Source organism: Centruroides sculpturatus, unplaced genomic scaffold (assembly GCF_000671375.1).
Source record: "Centruroides sculpturatus isolate CEXI.00-Female unplaced genomic scaffold, Cexi_2.0 scaffold355, whole genome shotgun sequence".
NCBI lineage: Eukaryota > Metazoa > Arthropoda > Arachnida > Scorpiones > Buthidae > Centruroides > Centruroides sculpturatus.
In genome coordinates, this window is record NW_019384632.1 from 224,617 (window position 1) to 248,299 (window position 23,683).

General features: G+C 27.2%; 1 protein-coding gene across 1 annotated transcript in view; it reads left to right on the forward strand.

The window, feature by feature from the left end:
- The first annotated feature begins 994 nt into the window (after positions 1-994).
- The window catches only part of LOC111625798 (N-acetyl-D-glucosamine kinase-like), a 28,434-nt gene continuing 5,745 nt past the window's right edge, over positions 995-23,683 (forward strand). The window contains exons 1-9 of the mRNA XM_023369025.1: positions 995-1,075; positions 4,144-4,228; positions 6,980-7,078; positions 9,249-9,390; positions 13,240-13,350; positions 17,027-17,139; positions 19,062-19,149; positions 21,612-21,712; positions 21,807-21,885. Coding sequence (XP_023224793.1) covers positions 1,047-1,075; positions 4,144-4,228; positions 6,980-7,078; positions 9,249-9,390; positions 13,240-13,350; positions 17,027-17,139; positions 19,062-19,149; positions 21,612-21,712; positions 21,807-21,885 — 847 coding nt within the window. The 5' untranslated portion in view covers positions 995-1,046. The remainder of the gene's footprint in view (positions 1,076-4,143; positions 4,229-6,979; positions 7,079-9,248; positions 9,391-13,239; positions 13,351-17,026; positions 17,140-19,061; positions 19,150-21,611; positions 21,713-21,806; positions 21,886-23,683) is intronic.

Consider the following 23,683-nt stretch of genomic DNA (forward strand, 5'->3'; position numbering starts at 1 on the left):
GCATAATCAATACTCTCAATCTAACTTTAATGTTTTAAAGTAACACATATTATTCACAAATAACTTTTGAATGTTTTTATGCTATGTGCACTATTTTTTAGTAGTTAAGAATGTGCCCTACTAGAAATACTTTATCATGAAATCACACCATAAAATTTAATAAACTATTTAATATATATTTAATGAAAGATTTCTTTTAAATTGTGATTTCTCTTCATTGTTTTGAGCAGTGTAAAATTTGATGTTAGTAATGTTAGTATTCACAATTTTGAAAAATGCTTATAAAAGATATGAACAAAATTTTAGTTTTTAAAGGAACATATTAATTATTAAAAATTATTTTACATTTATTAGTAATTAGATCATAATTAATAAATAATTTTGTCATAGTTTATTTGNGCAATAAATTAACAATTTTTTAATTAAAATTCATCTATTTAAGAAGAAAAAAAAATAATGAAACCAGAAATGAAAATTTCAAAACTAGAATTCAGAAATATAAAATTCATAATGGTAATTACATTTAATTATATATTTAAATATCTGAAAAATAACTCATTTTCAAAGGCAATAATATGTTACATTAATTATATATGAACTTATTTATCATTTTGATGGTATTTTAAGTATAAATCATATAACATATGTACTTACGTATATTCATTAATTTTCACTTTATCGATCCATGTCAAAACCAGAAAAAAATAAACAAATATAAACTTTAAAACCGGTTTCCGTGACATACATTCATCTTCCCTTCTCTGCTTAGTTCCAACTATTACTACATGATGGCGTTAACTACATATATATATATTTATTAAATAAGATTTAAGATATATATATTTAAATAATTTAAATTTATAAATTAAAAACTTATATTTTTTTTATTAAACACGTATATAAAATTACGATTGCATTCTTTTTTTTTTTACAAAAAAAAATTAATATATAATTTTAAGAATTTTATAATTTACCGTTAAGTGGCGCTGTGATTTTATGGCGAACTTTGCAAAATCGAAAGTGAAACATTTGAAACGCTGATCCAAATGGGAAAGTATTTCTGTGGTGTAGAAGGGTAAATTATTGTTATTTTATCGTAAATATATGTTTAAATATATGTTTAAATTACAATACTTTCGATGAGTTATTAAAATTTATTTGTATATTATGTGTACATCTGTCAAAACTGTGTAGAAGTTACCTTTATATATCTATATACATACATACATACATACATACATACATACATACATACAAAATAACTTAATTAAAAGCAACTTCTGCCTAATTAAACTGTAAACATGCAATTTATTTTACAACTTTGACTTTGTTATGATGAAATAACATTGATTGTACAGTACATATCTAAGTACAGCTACAGCAATAGGAAAATGCTTGAAATTCCTTTCTCATTATAAGTTGTAATTCTGATTGAAGTAATAATGAGTAATTTATTTGTTAATTCAGGATGAAGTCATTACGTCAGGAAATATCTTGTTATCTGATACGAAAGGAAGTTTTAAACGACGTCATCGTCAACTGTAGGTTTAATTACAGAAATTGGATTCTAAACTTCACAACAAATCTAAAAATATAAAAACAGAAAGCAATGATATGTAATTTATAAATCAGTTTGACTGTGTTAAATTCAAGTTTTTTTTTTTTTTTTTTTAATCAAAATATATCTATAGTTATTTTAGCTATATGAGTCAAGGTCTTATATATATATAAAACATGCTTTTTGGAATGTTGGTTTATTTTTTCTTGTTTTATGTAGAGTTTACCAGTTTGAAAATAACTGTGATATTTCAAAAATATTTGTTGTTTTTATAATGATGAATTTTAGGTTTTTGATAAGATGTATAATTGTTTGATTAGTGTCATTTTGGCTGATTAAGCATTTATATGGTAACATACCATAATTATGATTTAATTCAGAAAAATTCTTTTTTCCTTCTTTTCATTATTTTTATAGTTATTTTAAAATTTATCATGAGTATTTAGGATAGAAAACATGTTATTTTATATAATTCTGAAGAAATATCCAGGGTCACCTTGGCTTTTTTATAGCAATCGCCAATTCGTTTGCCAAACACATTATTTATTCGCCAAAATAGAAAGTTATTAACCAGGTTATTACTTTTTCACTTACTGTGACTTTTTGTACCAACTAGAAATGTAAGGATGGTTGATAATATAAAAACTGCAGAGTTTTTACGAGTGAGTTTCTCAATCAACTTTACTTTTGTTTATTAACGGTAAATTGTATTGAACCAAGACCGATTCGTGTTCTGTGATACTCTTTTCATGAGTGACTTTTTTTTCTTTGTGGACTGCTCTGTTGCTATTTGCCACTGTAATTGCTAGATGAATAAAATTTTCCCAAATTGACAATTTTTCGACAGGCAGCAGCATAACCCTTGATATCAACAATTATTTAAAATAATGCTTTATTGCTTCTATGAAATTAATAATAGTAAAAAGAAATATAATCAGATTTTGTTTGTAAAATGTATATATCGTGATCTCAGAGCTCTCAACAATCTACTTTTTGCACAGACAATTAGCTTTTTAAGAATGCTGTCAGCATGTCTTGTGTTCATTACTTCATTACATCATCTCTCCACTGCTAATTATCAATCTTTAAAAGAGTTGTTTCATTTTATACTTTGTTTTATAACAAAAATTTTTTGAGGGAATTGGATAGTTTTCAAACGATTATATTTTGTAAAATATAGTTTTTTTGACATAAATTGTATGATTTGTTTCCAGATAATTTTAAAGTTATATTTGTCAAAAATATTTTGCTTTATATTTTTCCACTAGAATGATTAATATAGTAATCACTGTACAAGTAATTTTCCTTAAATTAATATTAATTTTATTTTATTAGACAGTGATCTGATTACATATTATAATTTGCATATATATATATACAGTTTAACCCGATTATAATGACATCGGATGTAACGACAACCCTAATATAATGTCAAATTTTTATCGGTCCCACGATTTTACTATACTAGATAATGTTAAAAACCCACTTGTAACGACATAAAACCCTGTTTTAACGTCATATTTGAAGCACTCTTAAATTTACAAAAATAAATTATAAATTTTATTTATCAAAGAAAATACTACGTGTTCAGTCCTAAGGTCAGAGTCCACTTCCTAGAACGATTGTGGGTGGTACTGTCACCACCTGATTCAATGGGGTGAGATGCGCCACCCCTTTAAACGACGTGACAGTGGGTTAGTCTGCATAGCTCTCATACTCGTGTTGTAGTTTAGCATCAAATCAGGTAAAATGGCTAGCTTAAAAAGGAAAGCGTTAACATTAGACTGCAAAGTAGAAATAATTAAAGCAGTTGAAAGTGGAAGAAAAAAGGCAGATGTATGCAGAGACTTTGGTTTAGCAAATTCTACAGGTCTCGTAAAACTTCATCGGAAATAATGAACAAAATCTACGACTTAGAAAATGACATTGATAAACAATTTTTAGGTGAAAAATGCCTACAATCTAAAATAACTGACTTTTTTTAAGTGAATATTTTTATTGTTTCTTTTTAATTGATATACATTAATTTAACCTAAAAGTGAAAGATATTGGACTTCATGTCTATTGATAGATAAGCAAGAAACGAGAAAATTATCATCCAGGCGTTAATAACACCTGGATGATAATTTTCTCATTTCTTGCTTAATTTAACTTTTTGTTGCCTTTTGATTCGACATTATTCTCAAAACCGAAAGTGCCGCTATTATCGAAACTTGACAAATAAAAATTTTTTATAAAAAATAATTTTTGAAATTTTTAATTACATCGTTGTAAATTTAGACATAATAATGTAAATAAAGTTGATTTAAATATTTAGTTTGCACCTTTATACATACGATATTAAATTAGACGAATTTTATAATAGATTCTTAAACAGACTTAATACTTTTATGGGACTAAAATTATGACCCCGCAGATAACGACACTCGGTTATAACGTCAAAAAATTGCTGGTCCCATGGATGACGTTATAAGCAGGTTAAACTGCTTATATATATGCATATGCATAACTTGAATGATAGCATGATAAGTATTAATAGTTAGTTCTATATATATTCTAATTTTGTGGTTAAATTTCTTAAACAGAGGTGCTTCTTTTTCTAAAGTGGTATTAGTAAATGAGGATGGAAAAGTTCTTTGTTGGGAAGATGGACCATCAACTAATCATCTAGTAAGTTTTTGATTTTTAAATTATTCAGTACCAGTATATTTTCATTATATATTAAATAACAAATGATCATTTACTTTAAAATTATCACTGGACACAAAAAATTTATTTTAAAATCATTAATGAATAATACTTGTATTTTGAAAATGAATAAAACTTGGTACCACATCTAAATAACAGAAAATTCAAACTGACGCCAAAAAAATTATTTATTAGGAATATACTGTTTGGCCAGCTTTGACTAACAGTATTTAGTTTACTGACAGTAATTTATTTAAAGCTATTTTGGAGCATATAAATATATATATACAGTGGGTGATCGGTTAACGAACAAATCAGATAACGAACACTTTCGCAAAAGATTTTTATGTTCGGACAACGAACACATGATAGGATAATGAATACCCCACAGAACAAACACAAGAAGAAGCGACATAAATAATGAATACCAATCTTCCGAAGGTCTTCCCTTGTCTTCAAGCAACAATTTGAAACTTTTTGGAGTGCGGGAGACGTCGACATCGATGCTCAAGCCGATATATACTGATCAGATAGTATTCCTCCAAACTTTGAAACTCTCCCTTGTAATTCCAGCCTTTTATTTTTGTGACAAAAGAATTCTTTTGTGTATTCGCGAGACTGTCGGTAGGCACACGTTAAGTTTTGCGTTTGTTTTTCTTTTCGAAAGGTGAGAGTATAATAGCAAAGGTAGAGAGTGGGCAGAAGATGCCTAATGTTGCTGGGCAGTATGATGTGAACAGGTCTACAGTAGGCCGCAATTCAGTCTTATTTAAGAAAAATCCTGTATAATCAAGGAGACTCAAGCATCTAAAGGAATAACAAAAATCACATCTGAGAAATAAAGAACATCGAAGAGTTCATAATGGAATCTGAAACAGATCTGATGACAGAAGAATGCCAAGAACTTTTGAATGAAGAACACCAAGAAACTTGGCAAAATATGTTTTCTTCTGAAAAAGAGAATTAATGCCGATATCTGTTATTAAAGATCCTTTGAAGAAGTGGGAGGATGTCAGAACAACGGTCTTAGAATGGCATCCAAATCAGGTTGAGGCTTGGGGATCTCTACAATTACAATATTATTAATTACTTACAAAAAATCCTGAAGAAAAGAGAAAAGCAATCGACATTAGACAGATTCTTTAACCCTTTCAAACGGAAAAAACATGACTAATAAAAACGCAAGACTGTGTATGTATGTATTTTTATTATTACATATAAATAAACGTAGTAAGAAAGTATATATTTTTTATTTTTGCAGGTCTCCAGAACAAATTAATTAAATTCCCATTAAAATCTATGGTAAATCGATAATTGGTTAACATACAATTCAGATAGCGAACAAAGTCTTGGAATGGATTGTGTTTGTTAACTAATCACCCACTGTATATTGTTTTATATAGCAAGATATTTATTAATTTGTAATGCATATAAGAATATTATAGATGTTATGTAATTTCTTGTCATATATAATGCAAAAATACTATAATTAATAACCTTAAATAATAATTCTTAATTATTTACTTCCTGAAGTGTTTATGAAATTATAGTTTATCTTTATGAAGTTATATTGTATTTTAGTCATTAAATTTAGAAAACAAATTAAATAATTATAACAGTTCATCAAATTGTGAATTCTCAAATGCACATTTTTCAAAATCAATTACAATTACAAATTCACAACATTGATATACAATAATTTCTAACTAGTGAAATTGGAAATTAATCAAATTTATTAGAAATTAACACACATTGAAAGTATGAATTATTATTACTTCTAAAAGTATTAGTGACAATCTGCACTTCAGAGAATCTTGACTAATTATTAGCCATATTTAACTTATATCTACTAATTTAATATTATATCCATTATATGAAAAAATTCAATTAAATTTTCATTACCCATTAATATCCACATTTCATTATATTTCCTCAAATCTTTCTTAAGGAGTCTATATTTATTCTCTGTAATATTTTTGAGAGAAATTTTTTCATCATCAGCAGTATACCATGCAGATATTTAATTATAAAGTTTTAAAATTTCTATCAAACTTAAAAATGTCAAATTCATTTTTATTTGTTAAGTTAACTTAAAATTTAAATTTTTTTCTGAAACCACATATAAAACACATATATTAAATATCTGTATAATGTAACACTGATGGTGGAAGAAAATTCTTTTTGAAAACATTATGGAGAATAAACCTAAGGAATTTGAGGAAAGGTTTGAGGTAATGTGATGAAGTAAATAAATAATATAGAATTGTTATTTCCTTGTATACAAGATTCTTGATTCTTTTTAAAGTCAATGATAAAACAAATTCAAAAATAACTTCAATTTAGAGATTTTAAATAGAATAAACAATCTATTTCTTGAAAGAAGCATTTCATTTTATAAAAAAATTTAAGAATATTTTTCTAAAGATGGATTCTGAATATGTTAAATAATATAATTTGGTTGTGTTATATTGTAATAGGCATGTATTTATATACCACTATATCTTTTTTCATTAGTTAATAATGTTTTATGAAATAATTTTTATATTTTTTTTGTTATCATTATGTTGCCTATTAATATCATTTAAATTTAATAGTAAATTAATATGAAAATATATGTCATGTCAATACTATTATTATTTACCTTACTAATATAAATAAAAGTTGTAATTTTTTATTAAATATTTATAAACATAAATTGTAATAATTTTGTATACTTATTTTTATAATATATAGCTTGTAGGACTTGAAGAATGTCAGAGAAGGATATATGTTATGGTAGATAAACTTAAAGAGAAAGCTGGAATTGGGAAAGATACAAAACTTGATGGAATGGTATGTTATATAATTTATTTTAGAAGTAAGGAGTATAATTTTAAATTATTTAATTTATTAATTTGCTTTTAAATGAAATAAAAATAGTTTTTAGGATATATGATATATAAATACTTTACTTGTGACATAATTTTTATTTGCTGATTTGGGATAATACTTAATCTCTTTTTTTTATTTATAAAAGTAGACTATTATTATTTTTATTAATATGCAATGAAAAATATAAAATAACAATCAAAATAAATTTTTTAATGAATTTTTTGCTCTAAATTCCTATGAAGTTTTCTATATGAATGAATCACATATAATCTGTCATAAATAGCAAAATTTCCTGTTAGATTACTAAAAGTTTGTTATACTCTAATAAACTGAACTGAAAGATTTTTAAAGTACAACTCAGAACTGTCCTTTTATGTTATTTATGTATTGCTTTATTTGTTGCATCATATTAGTGATTGGCAAAGATGTTAAAATATCTTTATGATATAGGATGTATAATATATATGTAAGACATTAATATGAAACCAGTTATACTGGATAAACTTCAGACAAATCTAAACTTACTAAATGACCACTAAATTGTTTATTCTAAAATCTAAAGATGGTTTATTTAAGATGGTTCTAAATGTTTGTTCATTATAAATTACTGTTGAATCAAACATTTTTTTTTTTTTTGAATTTTTAAGATATCACAATTATTTCATAGCATAATCAATACTCTCAATCTAACTTTAATGTTTTAAAGTAACACATATTATTCACAAATAACTTTTGAATGTTTTTATGCTATGTGCACTATTTTTTAGTAGTTAAGAATGTGCCCTACTAGAAATACTTTATCATGAAATCACACCATAAAATTTAATAAACTATTTAATATATATTTAATGAAAGATTTCTTTTAAATTGTGATTTCTCTTCATTGTTTTGAGCAGTGTAAAATTTGATGTTAGTAATGTTAGTATTCACAATTTTGAAAAATGCTTATAAAAGATATGAACAAAATTTTAGTTTTTAAAGGAACATATTAATTATTAAAAATTATTTTACATTTATTAGTAATTAGATCATAATTAATAAATAATTTTGTCATAGTTTATTTGATTGCAGACAAACTATTAAATATCAATGATACTTTGAGTTAAAATAACAAACTACTACTTGGTGAAACCTGAAAAACCTTTCATCTTCAAAGTACTTTTAAGCCAGTGAAGCTCATTTTCACAGACTTCATCCTAACTAATTTTTAGTTTAAACATCCAAGGAATTTGATGCTGTATATGTTTTCAATTTGTTTTTGTTCTATCTCCTTAGACTGAATTCTTTGGGAATTTCCGATCAGATGGAGATCTGAATAGCATAATTGACAATGCATTCAAATGTTAAGTGGCAGTTGTGGATTCCAGTCTCACTTTGGGCAAATTCTTTTCTTCCAGAATTTTCTAAATTATTTAATAAATATTAATTTAATTATAATTATTAAATTTAATAAGAGATGGTGCCTAATGTCTATTTCTAATGCCAAATTATTTGGTGTTTAATAATTATTAGTATTGGTAATATAATCTAATTTAATCTGACAATTGTTTGGCTTTAATTCACTTGATTGTTAAATTATAATAAATGTAGTGTTATAAATGTGCTGTTTTTCAAATCTTTAAGTTTTAAAATAAAGATTAACACTAAATTATTTTATAACTTGTTAGTTTGAAAATAAAAATAACAGCCAGTCAAGTTATGTTACATGTTGTGCATTACTGTATAAGTAACAACTGGAGAGCACTCACATCAAATTGTAGAAAAAGACTTGATAATGCATTAGGCATCTATCCTGTTAATTTGTGGAATCTGGGTTTATGCTAGTCAATTTGTAGCATTCATCTGTTAGAAAAAAAGATTTTAATTGGTTCTATTTAATTTTAAAACATGCATACATGATTCACCAATTTTAGTTGGCCAAGTAATTTACATTTCATTGGTAGGAGAATTGACTTGAATTTCTTGAATTATCTGGAAATGGAATTTTCTTTACTTTTGTACAAAAAAAAACTCTAACTTCAGACATTGTACAGACTTATCAGTTTCTTATATTAAAAATTTCAATATTGAATGTTTGTTAATTTCATAAATTAATTTAATGTTTATTTTAAATACAAGTTTATTATTTTAGGGCTTAGCTTTGAGTGGTTGTGAACAAGAAGAAAGTAACAGACAGTTTGAGAAATCATTATTGAAAAATTATCCTCTTTTATCAACTTCTTGTGCAGTTGTTAGTGATACTGTTGGTTCCATATTGACAGTTAATCCAAATGGTAATAAAAAAATCATTCAAAAGTTAATAATTAACTAATATATAATTATTTTATCATAATATTAAAAGTAATAGTATCTATACACAGTTTGATCTTTATTGGAGTAAAACATTCTAAATAAGTAAGCCCCTAGTATTTTGAAGCCTTCTCAGTTCGTTATCAAGAGTTCAAAGGACTTTAGAATATTTGTGCTCCAATAAAGTAGGAACTGCATATAACTGTTACTTGTTGAGATAGATTAATGCTGAGTTATATTAAAAATAAATTGAAACTAACTTTTTTTTAACATGCTAATTTAGGCTTTGCTTACACTGCCAATGACAACAGAAACCAATGTTTTTATTGTTTGTGTTTGTCTGTAAAATCTTCACACTAATCATTGTTGTTGCATTTTTGTCTTAGTCATTTGTAGTGTGAAAGTTATCCAAGATTCAACATTTGTTGTTGTAATGGTATTGGCCAATCAGTATGAACTTCCCACAATTCTTTGAACAAGATAGAAGAACCACTAATCTGACATGTTGAAGAAAGAAGCCCTAGAAAGCTTAAAAGATGGTCAAAAGTATTTGGAGACACAAGAAAATAATTTAAAAATTCTTTAGTGTCTTTTAATCTTAATTTCTAGATCAAAGCATGGAAATCTCGTGTTTTTCTCTGAATAGTAATAGCTATGATTCACCATCAATGTTTTGATATTTTCCTTAACAGTAATAAATTCAGTTGTCAATGTCAAAGAATTAACATTTTATTCTGCATATCCAGTTTTAAAATAGAGACAAATTTAGTCTAAAAGTGCAGAAATCCATGGAATAATGCTAAGCTTAATGTAAATTGCATGTCCTCTAACACAAAAAATAATGAACAATATGAATGCTTTGACGATGAACAAATATGATCAAAGATATGCTATCATTATCATTTAAGATCTATGGTAGTTGTCATCGGCAATATGAACACAGCCTCAAACTGAAAATAATTAATCAGTAATTAAATAATGTAAATATTTTATGTTAGTTATAATTAATTTTAGAAAAGAATAGAATTTATCCTTTTCATATTTTTTAGGTCATAATTTGCTAGAATTTATCCTTTATGTTTAATGATTTTTGAATATTTGTATTAGAAATGATATGATATTGAATTCTGCTGATACAATTGGTACTTTTTTCTATTCATACTCTAAAATGTTGGTAGTAAATGAAAGCCTGAAGCTCTTTACTATGTTCACTAACCATTTAAATTCAAATATAAAGAAATAAAAATTTACAAATTGATATATAAGATCTAGTCCCTAGGCAATTGTATTCTAGCCCTGTGTTTAGGAAAAAATTTGAATACACCTTGAATAAATTTATAATACTATAGAAAAATTGCCAGAATGAAAAAATTGTTACCAAATCAACAACTGACTTGAATGTGCAAGCAATATTGCCAACACTGGTGATAAATTGCCAGATATGACAACACTTTTCATGTTGCTCATTCATTGCTACAGAGTGCTTTTGAAGGTTGCTGTCAAATATGCATGTATTAACAAAACTTGTACAACATTTGCCCAGTAGTGTCAAATCACATGCAGAGAGATACATTTTCTACAGCATGATATGTCCATTGTTGTATTCAAATGGCACATTTTCTACAGCATGATATGTCCATTGTTGTATTCAAATGGCAAAATGATGTGGAGGATGCTTATCAAAATGGAAAAAAGAAAAAACTAAGCAGCTTTTATTTGTCAAGGACAAGATTTTCTAAGGTACAAAAATATTTTACATGAATTAAGCATACAATCTTTTCTTTAGACTCAGTGAAAGTGAATAGGAAAATATGAATTATTTGTGAATTTTTCATATTACATTAACAAAAGAGTCACATTGAACAATTTATCGTGTGCACAAACTCACTTCAAAATTAAATGTACAATTTAAACTAAATTTATATGATTATAATGAAACTTTATTGTAACTTTTCATAATTTAAATATGAATACTCCTGTGTTATTTCTCATTTTGTAAAGATTGATTTGTTTCTTGTTTTAAAATGATTTTTTCTTGATATTAATATATAAATTTAAATTGATACTGTTAGCTGAAAGAATAATTTTCATTTACAAAATAGAGATGTTTTTCAATACAGACATTAACAAAATGAATTTATTAACAAAAGTTAGGTACAAACATGGTTACTTTTTGACATAGTCATCATGAAGATTGAGGCATTTTTCATATCTGTGGATGAGCTTTTCCATCCCTTTGACATAGAGTGTTGCCATTAGTGAATTGAAGTAGCCTTAATGTGGGAATCTGGAGTTGAGAAAGCGTTTTTCTCACTCTTGTTCGGCCTCAGATTGGGAAGAACCTGCAGGCTCACTAGAATGGGTTTTTAGTAGTATTTGATTTAGGGGACAGAAAGTTTGTTTGATCTACCTGTTAATTTTTTTTGACACCAGCCTAATTAGAGCATTAGGCATGCTACTGATTAAATTTAAATACCTTTTCGGGAGGGAGGGATCGTAGATCCATGATAAGACTTTGGCAAAGGGTTGAGTTCAATGATAGACCATTTAAAGAAACAAAACAAAATTTAATGAGAACAAAATATAAAAGAAAATAATAATTGATAAAGAGATACTGGACCCTTGTCTAATCGTGTGAGAGAGAGAGTTTACAAAAACTTAGACATACTACCTTGATTGAAGATCTCGATTTTGGTCTTCTTGTTAAATGGAGTCAGCTATCTTCTTGGACAAGGTTTGAGGAGGAGGATGTGAGTGAGGGGACTAAATGCTTACTTCTCAGTCATCACTTATGGCACTTTCCTAATTCATGTAGACTGCCCTGAATCACGAGAAATTGCCCCTTTTATTGTCAGTTTTGACCAATAAAAATTATGGATTTTGGTCCACAGATGGGATGTACGGGGGGGGTTAGATACCTAGATGTTTGTTAAGATTAGAGATAAACTCTTGCAATAGGAAGTTGATTTCCCTTTTTAACACAACTGTGTCACTTGTATCATCCATTTTTGTAACAAATGTGAAAAGATAGACATATTTTCTCACGTTAATTTTATGATATAATTATGATTCTCACAAGTTAGGCACAAACATGGTTACTTTTCAACATAATCACCATGAAGATTGAAGCATTTGTCATATCTGTGGACGAACTTTTGTCATAGAATGTTGCTGTCAGTGAATTGAGATGGTCTTAACAATGTTGTTTTGAAGATTGTCATTAGTCTCAAACCTCTGCCCTGCTAGCCACGTTTTCAGTTCAGGAAAGAGATGGAAGTCTTCACACATTAAAAAGTTCCAAGCTGGGTGGAAGTCTTCACCACCTTTAAACACCCAGCATATAGCCCCAATTTAGCGCTGAGTGAACAGAAAAAGTGGCTAGGAGGGCAGAGGTTTGAGACTAATGACGATCTTCAAAACAACATTAGGGCCCATCTTGAGTCATTGGCAGTAACATTCTATAACAAGGGGATGGAAAAGCTCATCCACAGATATGATAAATGCCTCAATCTTCATGGTGATTATGTCTGAAAGTAACCATGTTTGTACCTAACTTTTGGTAATAAATTCATTTTGTTATTTACACTTGTCTTTTTTTTATGGACTATTGGAGGTTGAAAACAATAGCCTACATATTTAATGCTAAGAATAATGCTAGGACAGTCTTGAATCAAGGAAATAAGTGGCATTCAATGATTAATTTTTCAAAATCATTCATTCATTTTAGATTTTAAATTATAAATTCACTTAATATATTCTCTAGATTAACAAATTTTTACAAAAGTTCATAATTTCATTAATAAAATTATATATTAGTTTGTTAAATATTTCAGGTGGTGTTTGTTTAATTGCTGGAACAGGCTCCAATTTACTGGTTCTAAATCCTGATGGAACAACAGCTCGTTGTGGAGGCTGGGGACATTTGTTAGGTGATGAAGCTTCAGGTAATAATTTAATTATATAAAAGTTTATAGGATAATAGAGATTTTACAGAACAGTTTTGCAGACATAATACAGGACAGATCATGTTGTACAGATTTAAAAATAATGAATACTTTATCTTTAATGTAGAGTATATTTTCAAGTTAAATTTTTTTTATTTGAGAATAGATATTCTAAACAGCTTTATTAGAAAAAGCTGTTTAGAATATTGTCATGTTAAATTTTACAGCTTTAATTATTCATAATAAAATTGTAAAATCATTTAAATTTCATCAAGAATAGTTTTTATGAACTTTACAACTATATCTCATTCAAATTTAATTGACTACAGAATAAATCAAATTAGAGCATGATTTTTTTATCATTAAACGTCTTACTAATTTAAATTATAGCTCAAATACAGTAGAACCTGATTAACTGAGGTTCTGTATTATCCAAGACAAACCCATAAGTGAACACACTACTTTTTTCATACTGTAATTCATAAAAGAAACTTTAAAACAATAACATGTATTACAAAATGATTTGATTCTGTTACTTTTTATCATTTAATTTCAATCTGAGACAAATCATTCATATTAAAAGTAACTATAATAATATAAATTTTTATTTTCAAAATTATTGTACTATACTATACATGTAAATAGCTATACAATAAATAATGTAAAAAATTTGTTCTTATACATGATTAAATTCACTAAGATGTAAAAAGAGGCTTAAAAGTGATATACCATATAAATCTTTCATATTTGTAATTTTTAATCCTAAATGTAATAGCAAAATTTAAGTAGATATTTTCTCACATTGTTTTGAAATGTGAAAAAATTTATTGGAAAACATTTATTTCCAAATTAAAGAATGCAAAAATCATAAAGACAAATTATGCAAGTATAAACACTTTACAAGCAATATTTTAAAAATTTTTAAACAAAATTTATAGGATTTTAAAAACCTGATTTTGTATCTTTGTACCAGGGCTTTCAAAAACTTCTTGGAAAGTGGTTATTATTCATTAACAGAATGCTATATTTATAATTAACTGATGTGAACATAAACTTTGTTAAGACTGGTTTTATCATAGTTCAATAAAAATTGATGGTAAATGTATGTTTACTTGTGTTGTGGTAATCAATGAAGCTGTAACAGTATGTTTATTGCTAAAAAAAAAAAACAAAAACAAAAAGATGTGTCTGGGTAAGATGAATGCTGTCAAGGTATGACTAGAGAGGAATCCATTGTTACTTGTTTTGAGAATTGCAATGTCAAGATATGAAGAGTTAAAAGAACTACTTCAGAATGGATGAAGATATCTTTAAGTTTGTAGTTTTGAAGTTATCACTCTTTATGTATAGGCAGAATATACAATTAAAAAATTATGTCAGCATGGATGAGACCCTATATTTACACTTTAATTTCTGGCAAGAGAAGAAAGTTATTCAATTTTATAATTTACTAATCAATGCATCCTTTTAGGTATATAAACCATAATGAAAGTTGAATTTTGGAAGGTAAAATAGCTACACATAATAGTTTTTCATTTCTCATTTACTATAAATAACAATATCACATTGTTTTTAAAATTATGAACTGATTTTATTTGCTATGCTTTTAAACAAAATGGTTTTTTAATCTTTACATTAAATGACATTTAAATGACATTATAAGTATAATTGTTCCTTAATGAAAATTAAATTCATATGCACAATTGTCACTTGTTTTATTAGCTATACATATGACCTTATTAACCATATCCAATGAATCATTAATTCCTTTGTTAAGGAAAGAAAGTTGAACAAATATGATCTAAATTACTTTCCAAAATTTACAAATTGACCAAATTGGGCTGTTGATGATGCTAAAGAGTAACTTGCAGTCTCTGCCTAGCTCATTATGTTCTAAGTGTACAGCAAAACTTTAAGAGGAAAATACAGAAAGTATTTTTCTCTTAGCTTGTCATAATATAAGATCATATCTTGCACATTGGATGTTGCATAATTTAGACATTATAAATTCTCTAAAACTATCAGTTGAATCTTGTGTCTGTTGAATTGTCAGCCTTTCTTTCACCACAATGTTTGACATTTCCACTGTAATAGTTGATGCTTGAAGTAACAAGGCATCATACCCTCAGTTTTTTCTTCTTAGTTCTTGGACACTGCATTTGTCTTCATTTTCTGTGCTGATTGAAGATGAGATGTATCATTCAAATTATAACTTTTCCTTTTAGTCATTTAATCTTGAAAGTAATAAATGCTGATAAATATATGTACAGATATTTATTTCATTTCTATAAACATGTTCTATATTATTATATGTAGTTGTAATGTACCTTCTGTGAAGTAAATAAATGAAATTGTGTATACTTTCTTTCATTTTTTTAATAAATATTAGCTTTTAAATTTATTCATTTTCTTCACATCTATCATTGATGGTTTTAATTGCTTTTATATAAAAAATATTTTAGAAAATATTTTTTATATAAAAGATCTTTATTAAATGTCTTTTATAGTGTAATACCTGTCTTAAACAGTATTTCAGATGCCACTTAAAAACTTATGTATCTTTCTTTTTTTTATTGGGTTTAATTTTATTGGTTTTTGTTTACTTATTTCTGTTTTAATGTAATATTCAAATATATATTGAATAAATTTATTTTTATATTTATATTATTAATATTAAAATAAATATAATAGATACAGATTTTAATCCAATATACAGGCAGTTCTTGACTTTCAGACAACTTGCTGTTTTGTATATGATATTTTGATACCTTTACTTTATTATTTTTTATACACCAAATTTACATTTTTTTATACATTTTTGTTCAGCAAACAAAACTTTTGTATTATCGTGTAGTGTCATTTTTCATTTTGATACTACAGTATAAAAATCATCTATGGAAGTTAATTTTTGTTGTCTGTTCTCTGTTTAAAGTTGGTTTTAATGTTTTAAATAATGCTTTTGCTTTATTACGTATTCATTGTAAAACTTTCTTTACTTTAATAAGAGATTTTATAAGTTATCTGGTAACATTATTAGTTTCCTTTATAACATGCAACTTGTTTGACTTTTCTATAAATTTTATTTTCCTGGCTGTAAAAGTATGTAACACTGGAAAGTATTATAATTGTGTCAAATTTGACTCTGGATTTTTACAAATCTCAACATTTTGAGACTTCCTGAACCAAAAAACTAAAAGATTCTGTGGATGTGTTTGTGTTTGTCTATTTAATTTAATATCTAAAGATGGGGTAAAGATTAAGAATGAAATTTGGCATAGTAATTTATATAAGGGCATTGATACTATTAAATTTTGGTGGGTAAGGCTGAGGGGGTGGGTAGATAGAGGAGGTCATGTATCTCAAGAGGGACAGGAGTTAATGAAGATTTTTTTTTTTTTTTTTATAAAACTTACCCTTACTCTCAAAATTAAGCATTTCTTGCCTTTTTATAATAATTTATAATGTAAAAGTTATTTTTTTAATAACATAACAAACAGATGGCACCTCACACAAGTTTAACTGAGCTAGTGTCATAGTGTTTTTTAAGAATGCATTATATCCAAAAGTATACCTGTAAACCAAATAATCAGAATTATAGACTATGTTTAGGTTCTATCAATTGTTATTAAATTATAGTGTTTAATATAATTAATTTTATTTTTAAATTTACATATAGGATTTTGGATTTCACAGAAAGCAGTTAAAACTATATTTGATACTGAAGATAATTTTAACCCTTCATCATATGATATATCTGTTGTGAAAAGAATTGTATTGGATCATTTCCAGGTAACTCTTTTATAAATAATTATGAATTGTCAAATGTATTGTATTTAAAAATTGAATTTTATAATGATATTTTTTGATTTTTATATTCAGTATAAATTTTATAAATTAAAGGACAATAAACATTTTTGGTTTTTGGCAGTTATTTCTTTTTTGACAATGTGCCATGGTTCCAAGTTTGTAAGTTTTTATGATTAAAAAGGTGATTTAGAGAAATTATTTATTTATGTCCTAGGACAGCAAATTTCCTCCCCCATATCAACATAAAATCCCTAACCAACAATATACAAAACAATAAAAAAGAATTAAAACAAACAACAACAAAAACAGAAAAAATTTAAGAATTATAAAGCATACACTGACAAGATTTTTTTTATATCATGAATAATCAAAGTGGTTGAATCTTAGAGTACTCCTAGAAACATCTATAATTTATTATGTATTCAGACTTCTTTCTTTCAGCAAATATATGTTTAACAAATTTCTGAAGTCAAAACCAGATATGGGAAGCTTAGGGGCAGGAGGCCACGATTAATTGTATACAAAGTTCTGGTTTTCATCGTAAGTTGCATTGTTTCAATTAAAAAATTTTCCCCTGAAAATGGTTATATAGATGACTGGCACAACTCAATTGTTAACAGGAAAAGTGTGATGAACAGGGGGAAGACATTACTGAGGTGGAGAGCATATATTTTAAATTAAATAAATTAAAAATTACAGCCTGGCATTGTGATGGTGTCACAATAAATAATTGTTTGTATTTCTTTTATAATATTGGGTTGTTCAGAAAGTAATTTCATTTTTTTTTTTACCACCAGACGGATTAGTCTTATTTTTCTCTCCATTTTCATTCTAAACCGTATTATCATTATATATTTTGACAGCTAGCATTTTAAGGCTTATTTGTAAGAAATTTTGTTTGATTTTGTGCAATTATTTATTTTTTTGTGCCCATCAAATATGGAAGATCGAAAGCAGCATTTTCAGCATATTTTGCTCTTTTATTACCGAAAAGGTAAGAATGCTGTTCGAGTGAGAAAAAAATTGTGTGACGTTTATGGAGAAGATGTATTGACAGAACGACAGTGCCAAAACTGGTTTACAAAATTTCGTTTTGGCAATTTCAATAATGAAGATGCACCACATTCTGGATGGCCAATTGAAACTAATGAAAACAAAATAAAGGTACTGATTGAAGCAAATTGCCAAATAACAACATGTGAAATCACTAAGAGATAAAATTTGTCAAATTGAACTGTTTATGATTACTTGAAACAAATTGGTTTTGTTTCAAAGCTTGATATATGGGTTCCACATGTTCTTAAAGAGAGATGCTCTCTTTGGTGGGATTTTAAGAAAATTTTTTTTTGGAGCTTTTACCAGACAATTTAACAATTGATTCGAAAGTGTACTGCCATCAAGTAAACAAATTGAGTAATATCATCAAACAGAAAAGGCGGCCAGAATTGATCAACAAAACAGGTGTAATGTTTTACCACAATAATGTCAAATTTCACACAAGTTTGGTAATTCGTCAGAAACTGTTATAACTTAGATGGGACCTGCTATCACACCAACCATATTTGCCAGATCGAGCACACTCAGATTATTACTTGTTCTGGTCTATACAAATTTTTTTTAACTGTAAGACATTTACTTGAAATGACAATGTCAAAAATCACTTGGATCAGTTTTTTGTAAGCAACGATCAAAACTTTTATGAATGTGAAATCATGCTACTACCAGAAACGATGACAACAGGTATTTGACCAAAATGGTTGATATATAATTCAATAAAATATTTATTTATTGTAAAAATATTGTGGTTTTTTCCACAGAAAAAAACGAAATTATTTTCCGAACAACCCAATATATTAAAGAACTGTTTTGAATTAAAATTAATTACATTATTATTACTTTTTTAGGTTGAAGATAAATTTGGTCTCTTAGAACATTGTTATGTAAATTTTAGTAAAACATTTTTTGCTGGTCTTTGTGCCAAACTTGCAAAAGGTAAATTAAATAATTGAAATCATTAACATTTTATTTAAATATTTAATAAATAAATGTGAATATAATCAAATCTTGATATAGCATCACACTCATAAAATGTCAATATGAATATTAGTGAGTGGATTTTCCAAATAAATATTAAATACAAAACACTTTAGTATCTGAATTACTAAATGTATGATATTCACACATTTAGTAATTCATTTTCAAATTCTAACTTGAATGTAGATCTTATTACCATATATAATTCTTATAATTTGAGATAATTTACTGTATAGTTTAATTTGATTTAGTGCCAATATCAGAAGTGGCTCTGAATTGAGTTTTGAATATATTTTCTTGACAATATTGTCACTTAATGTTTTTAATAATAGTTTCACTTCTTTGTTATAAATATCTTCAGTTATTTATTTTAAAAATGCCTAAAGACTCTCAGGCTGAGACTCCACTAGCGTAAAAATAGGCGTAAAAACCTTTGTCATAAAAACTGTTAATCACGTGACCTATTTGCATTTGTGTCTGTATTGCGGTGGAGGTCTGCTAGTGAAGTTTTTATGGCGATGGTGCTGCCCCAAGTGTCGAAAGTAAGTACTTCTGTGCACATGAATTGGTAGAAACGGAAGACGGTTGTATATGTGATATATCGATATAAAGACAATGATTATATTCTATGACTTTTTCTGTACTATAATTACAAATGTAGTAAAAATAATATCTTTACTTTCATATATTAACTTTTATTATTGCATTATTAAGATAATATGCAACACTTATAAGCTTAGCTTTTTTTTATTATATAGTCCTCTAAATTAAAGGATTGTCCTTTATAATCGGGATACAGGTAACCCCCATATAACACGGCACTTCTATAGCACGGATTCACTCTAACATGGTTCGAGAATTAGGTAAAACCTTGTACAACACGAAATGTAATAAATTTTCACATACTTAAGTATTAATAATTATTAGTACTTAAGTATGTAAATTTTCTTTTCCGCTTTCTGTTGATACACGTAATCCTTCTCGAAACTTGTTTCAGTGTTGCCAGATCTCGACGCTTCTAATTTTGTGTTGCCAGATGTTTTCCCTTATTCCATACTTGCTTTATTCTTCATAAGTGCTTAGCACCATATAGGGAAATTTATAAAGATCTTTTAACTAAAAGCAAGCAATCTAAAATAACATATTTTTGCAAAAGGTAGAGCATGGATCTGAAGATAATGCAGAAAAATGCTCAGAGGATAAGGATATCTTGCCAAAAAGAAAACACCCTTGGTTAATAGTGCTTAGTGATGACAAAGAAAACATTGTTTAATTTATATTAATATGTATCAGTTAAGAAAATTTTAATAAAGATATTTATCTTAATTATGAAAATATAATAGCATGTTTTTAACCTAACCCCCCTTTTCATACTAGTTCTTTGTTTCGTATAACATGGATTCGCATAACACGGCAATTTTTTGGAACATAACTCCCGTGTTATATGGTGGTTACTTGTACCTCTTGTCATAGATACACAAATACTTTCGGATGTTTTTGATAAATCTTTCCAGATCTATTCTAGAGTAGCCATGAGAGAACATACACAAAAGTTCATTTTCTGCCATTTTCGCACCATGTCACAATGACCTAGATTTCACTGATTTCTGATTGTGGATGGTACTGTTTTACGGCCATATTCGTGTTGAAAGTTGAACACTGCTCAACTTGCTTTTATGCTGGTTTTATGACCTGCTCAGGCGTAAAATATCACAGTCATGTGATTAAAAGTTTTTAAGCCCGCTTTTATGTTAGTGGAGTCTTTGCCTTACTCCCAAAATACAAAAAAATGAGTGAGGAGGTTACTTTTTATTTTGTAATTTAACATACATTGATTTAATCTTTTGAAAAGCAGATGTTGTCTTTAATTGATACTGTTTATATGCACTTTAACATTTATAAGTTGTATCTGCTTACAAATTTAGAGCGTGGAACCTGGTTGAAGTAAGTGGATGAGCATTTGAAGATGGGAGAAGCAAAAGAGGTATACAAAGACAGAAGTATCCAGAGGAGTCTGATAAATGGGTGTGTGTGTGTGTGTGTGTTTGTGTTTGTGTGTGTGATGCATGTGATTCCTTTTGCCCGTTACCCACTCCTGCTGGCAATGGGCATGATGATATGTATGTTATTATTAAGTGTTAATAAATAGTATCAATTAAAAGTAGATAATCCTTTGAAAAAGCTGAAGATCTCTTAAAAAGAAATGAATTTTAATGTACATTGAGAGAAGAGTGAGGAGAGTCAAAAGATCCATTCTCACAAAGAATCCTATATTAAAAGATTGAAACATTATTCATTAATCAATAATAATTTAAACATAACCAGTTTTAATTATTCTTTTTTTTTGTTATTTTAATTATATTAAATATTATTAATAATTTTATATTTAATTTGAATTTAATTTATTTGTGATTAAATAGTTGCAATAGAAGATGAGGATCCTTTGTGTTGCTTTTTATTTAATGAAGCAGGAAAAGCACTTGGAAAACATCTCATTGCTGTACTTCCACAGATCCATCGAGTAACTTTTTGTTTAAATAATTTATTATTCCTTTAAAATATTATTAAACACACAATATAATACAATAAATATAAATGTTTTTTCTTTCTTTTAGAGTTTATTAACAGAAAAAGGTGGGCTTCCTATTTTGTGTGTTGGTTCTGTCTTTAAGAGTTGGAAACTTTTACAAGAAGGTAAAATTTTATAATTTTCTCTTTAATTAAATTATTTGTTTTCTTTTAGATTAAAATTCTATTTCTATTCATTTGTTGGATGATTTTATTCATAAATCAAACTCTAATTTTTGGATAAACATATACTGTAATATAATATTAATATGACTATAATTCTTCTTCTTCTTGGTGCCATATCAGATTTCTGACGTCGGCGACACCTGGCGTAAGTTTGTAATCCGCCAAGGTGTATACTAGGGAAAGTTACTACCCAGAGTGGTTTCCCGTTGCCTTCTCTGGGGTGCGATGTTACGCGAGGGGAACTAATGCCTTCCGGGAGGACTTTTATGGGGAACTGGCCTCCTATTTAGTCGTTATTGGCAAGGAGAAAACCCGGAAAACTCCAAGCAGCCAGCCTGTCCGATCGCGGCGCGAACCCACGACCGAACTCCCAGTGTTTAGGGTACGAAGACCACTCGGCCACTGGTGGGCNACTAGATAAACGTTTAAAGCACATAAAATCATATTAAAATATATACAAGTATGTACTGTATTTACAGTACATGCATTCGTAAATTTAGATTACTTTTTTTGTACTATATTAAAAACTAAAATTTATTTGTTTGTAAGCTTAAAATAGATTTTTATTTGCCATATATTATTAAAAATGCATTAATAAATAAAATACAGAACCGGAAATGGTAATTTACGGTTTAGCCTAGTGATAAGTAGATTCGGAGACAAGTAAATTCGACTTACGTCGTTTTTCGACTTACGTCGTTCTCCTGGAACCAATTACCGACGTAAGGCGAGGTATACCTGTACAGTGAAATGTCAGTATATAGAAATTGTGGGGACCATTAAAATATTTTTGTTATTTGAAATACAAAATAAAATTAGGCAATGGGATCGGTTATCTATTTATAAAATTGATTTAGATGTATAACTATAATTCTAAAATTTTTCTTAAAAAATTAAAATTTAGATTATAGAGTAAAAAACACTCTATCTGCACCAATTTCAAGGAAGTAACAACATGAATATTTAACAAATAAAGAAATTTATTTTACTTTTTTCCTTTCTTTATCCAAATGCATTTTGCCAGCATAATTTGGCTGCATCAGTGGATATTGATACTTGATTTTACATCAGTGCCTTAATACTTTACAAAGCCATCCCAGCATGCATCAACCGACATTCCTATATTTAAATTTTTATTTACATATTTCATTATGCTGTAGTGTTCTTTTTTGCAACATTTAATTACATTATTTTCTTTATACAGAATATTAATATTATTTCTATCAATTTTACACTTAAATTTACTACAATGTTGATACCAAGGAGACTCCTTGTGTTTTTTAGTCTCTTTTTTAGCTTTTATTTGGTTTCTCCTATGTAACACTTTGGTTGAGAGCATGTACATGAGAGTTTATATACAACACCTGCAACATTGAGTTGTTGGTCTTTTTTCTTTTCTTCTTTATTAAAAACAAAATTCATTGCATTGGATAACTGATTTCTTTGAGAAGCAATAATGTGTGTGACAATATCATTACATTTGTTTTTATATTTTTTGTATAAACAATTTATATATGGGAAGTGGACATAAGAGGTGTTTTTTTATAATCTGAATTTTAATTTTTTTAAGAAAAATGTTTAGAATTATATTTATACTGTACATCTAAATCAATTTTATATTTTCGTTATATTGAAATATAGTAAAAATTGCAAGGATAAAAGGAATTGTTTAAATTTTGAAGTACAAAAGTTTTTAAAAACACAATTTATCTATTAGTATTTATAGGGAACCAAATTT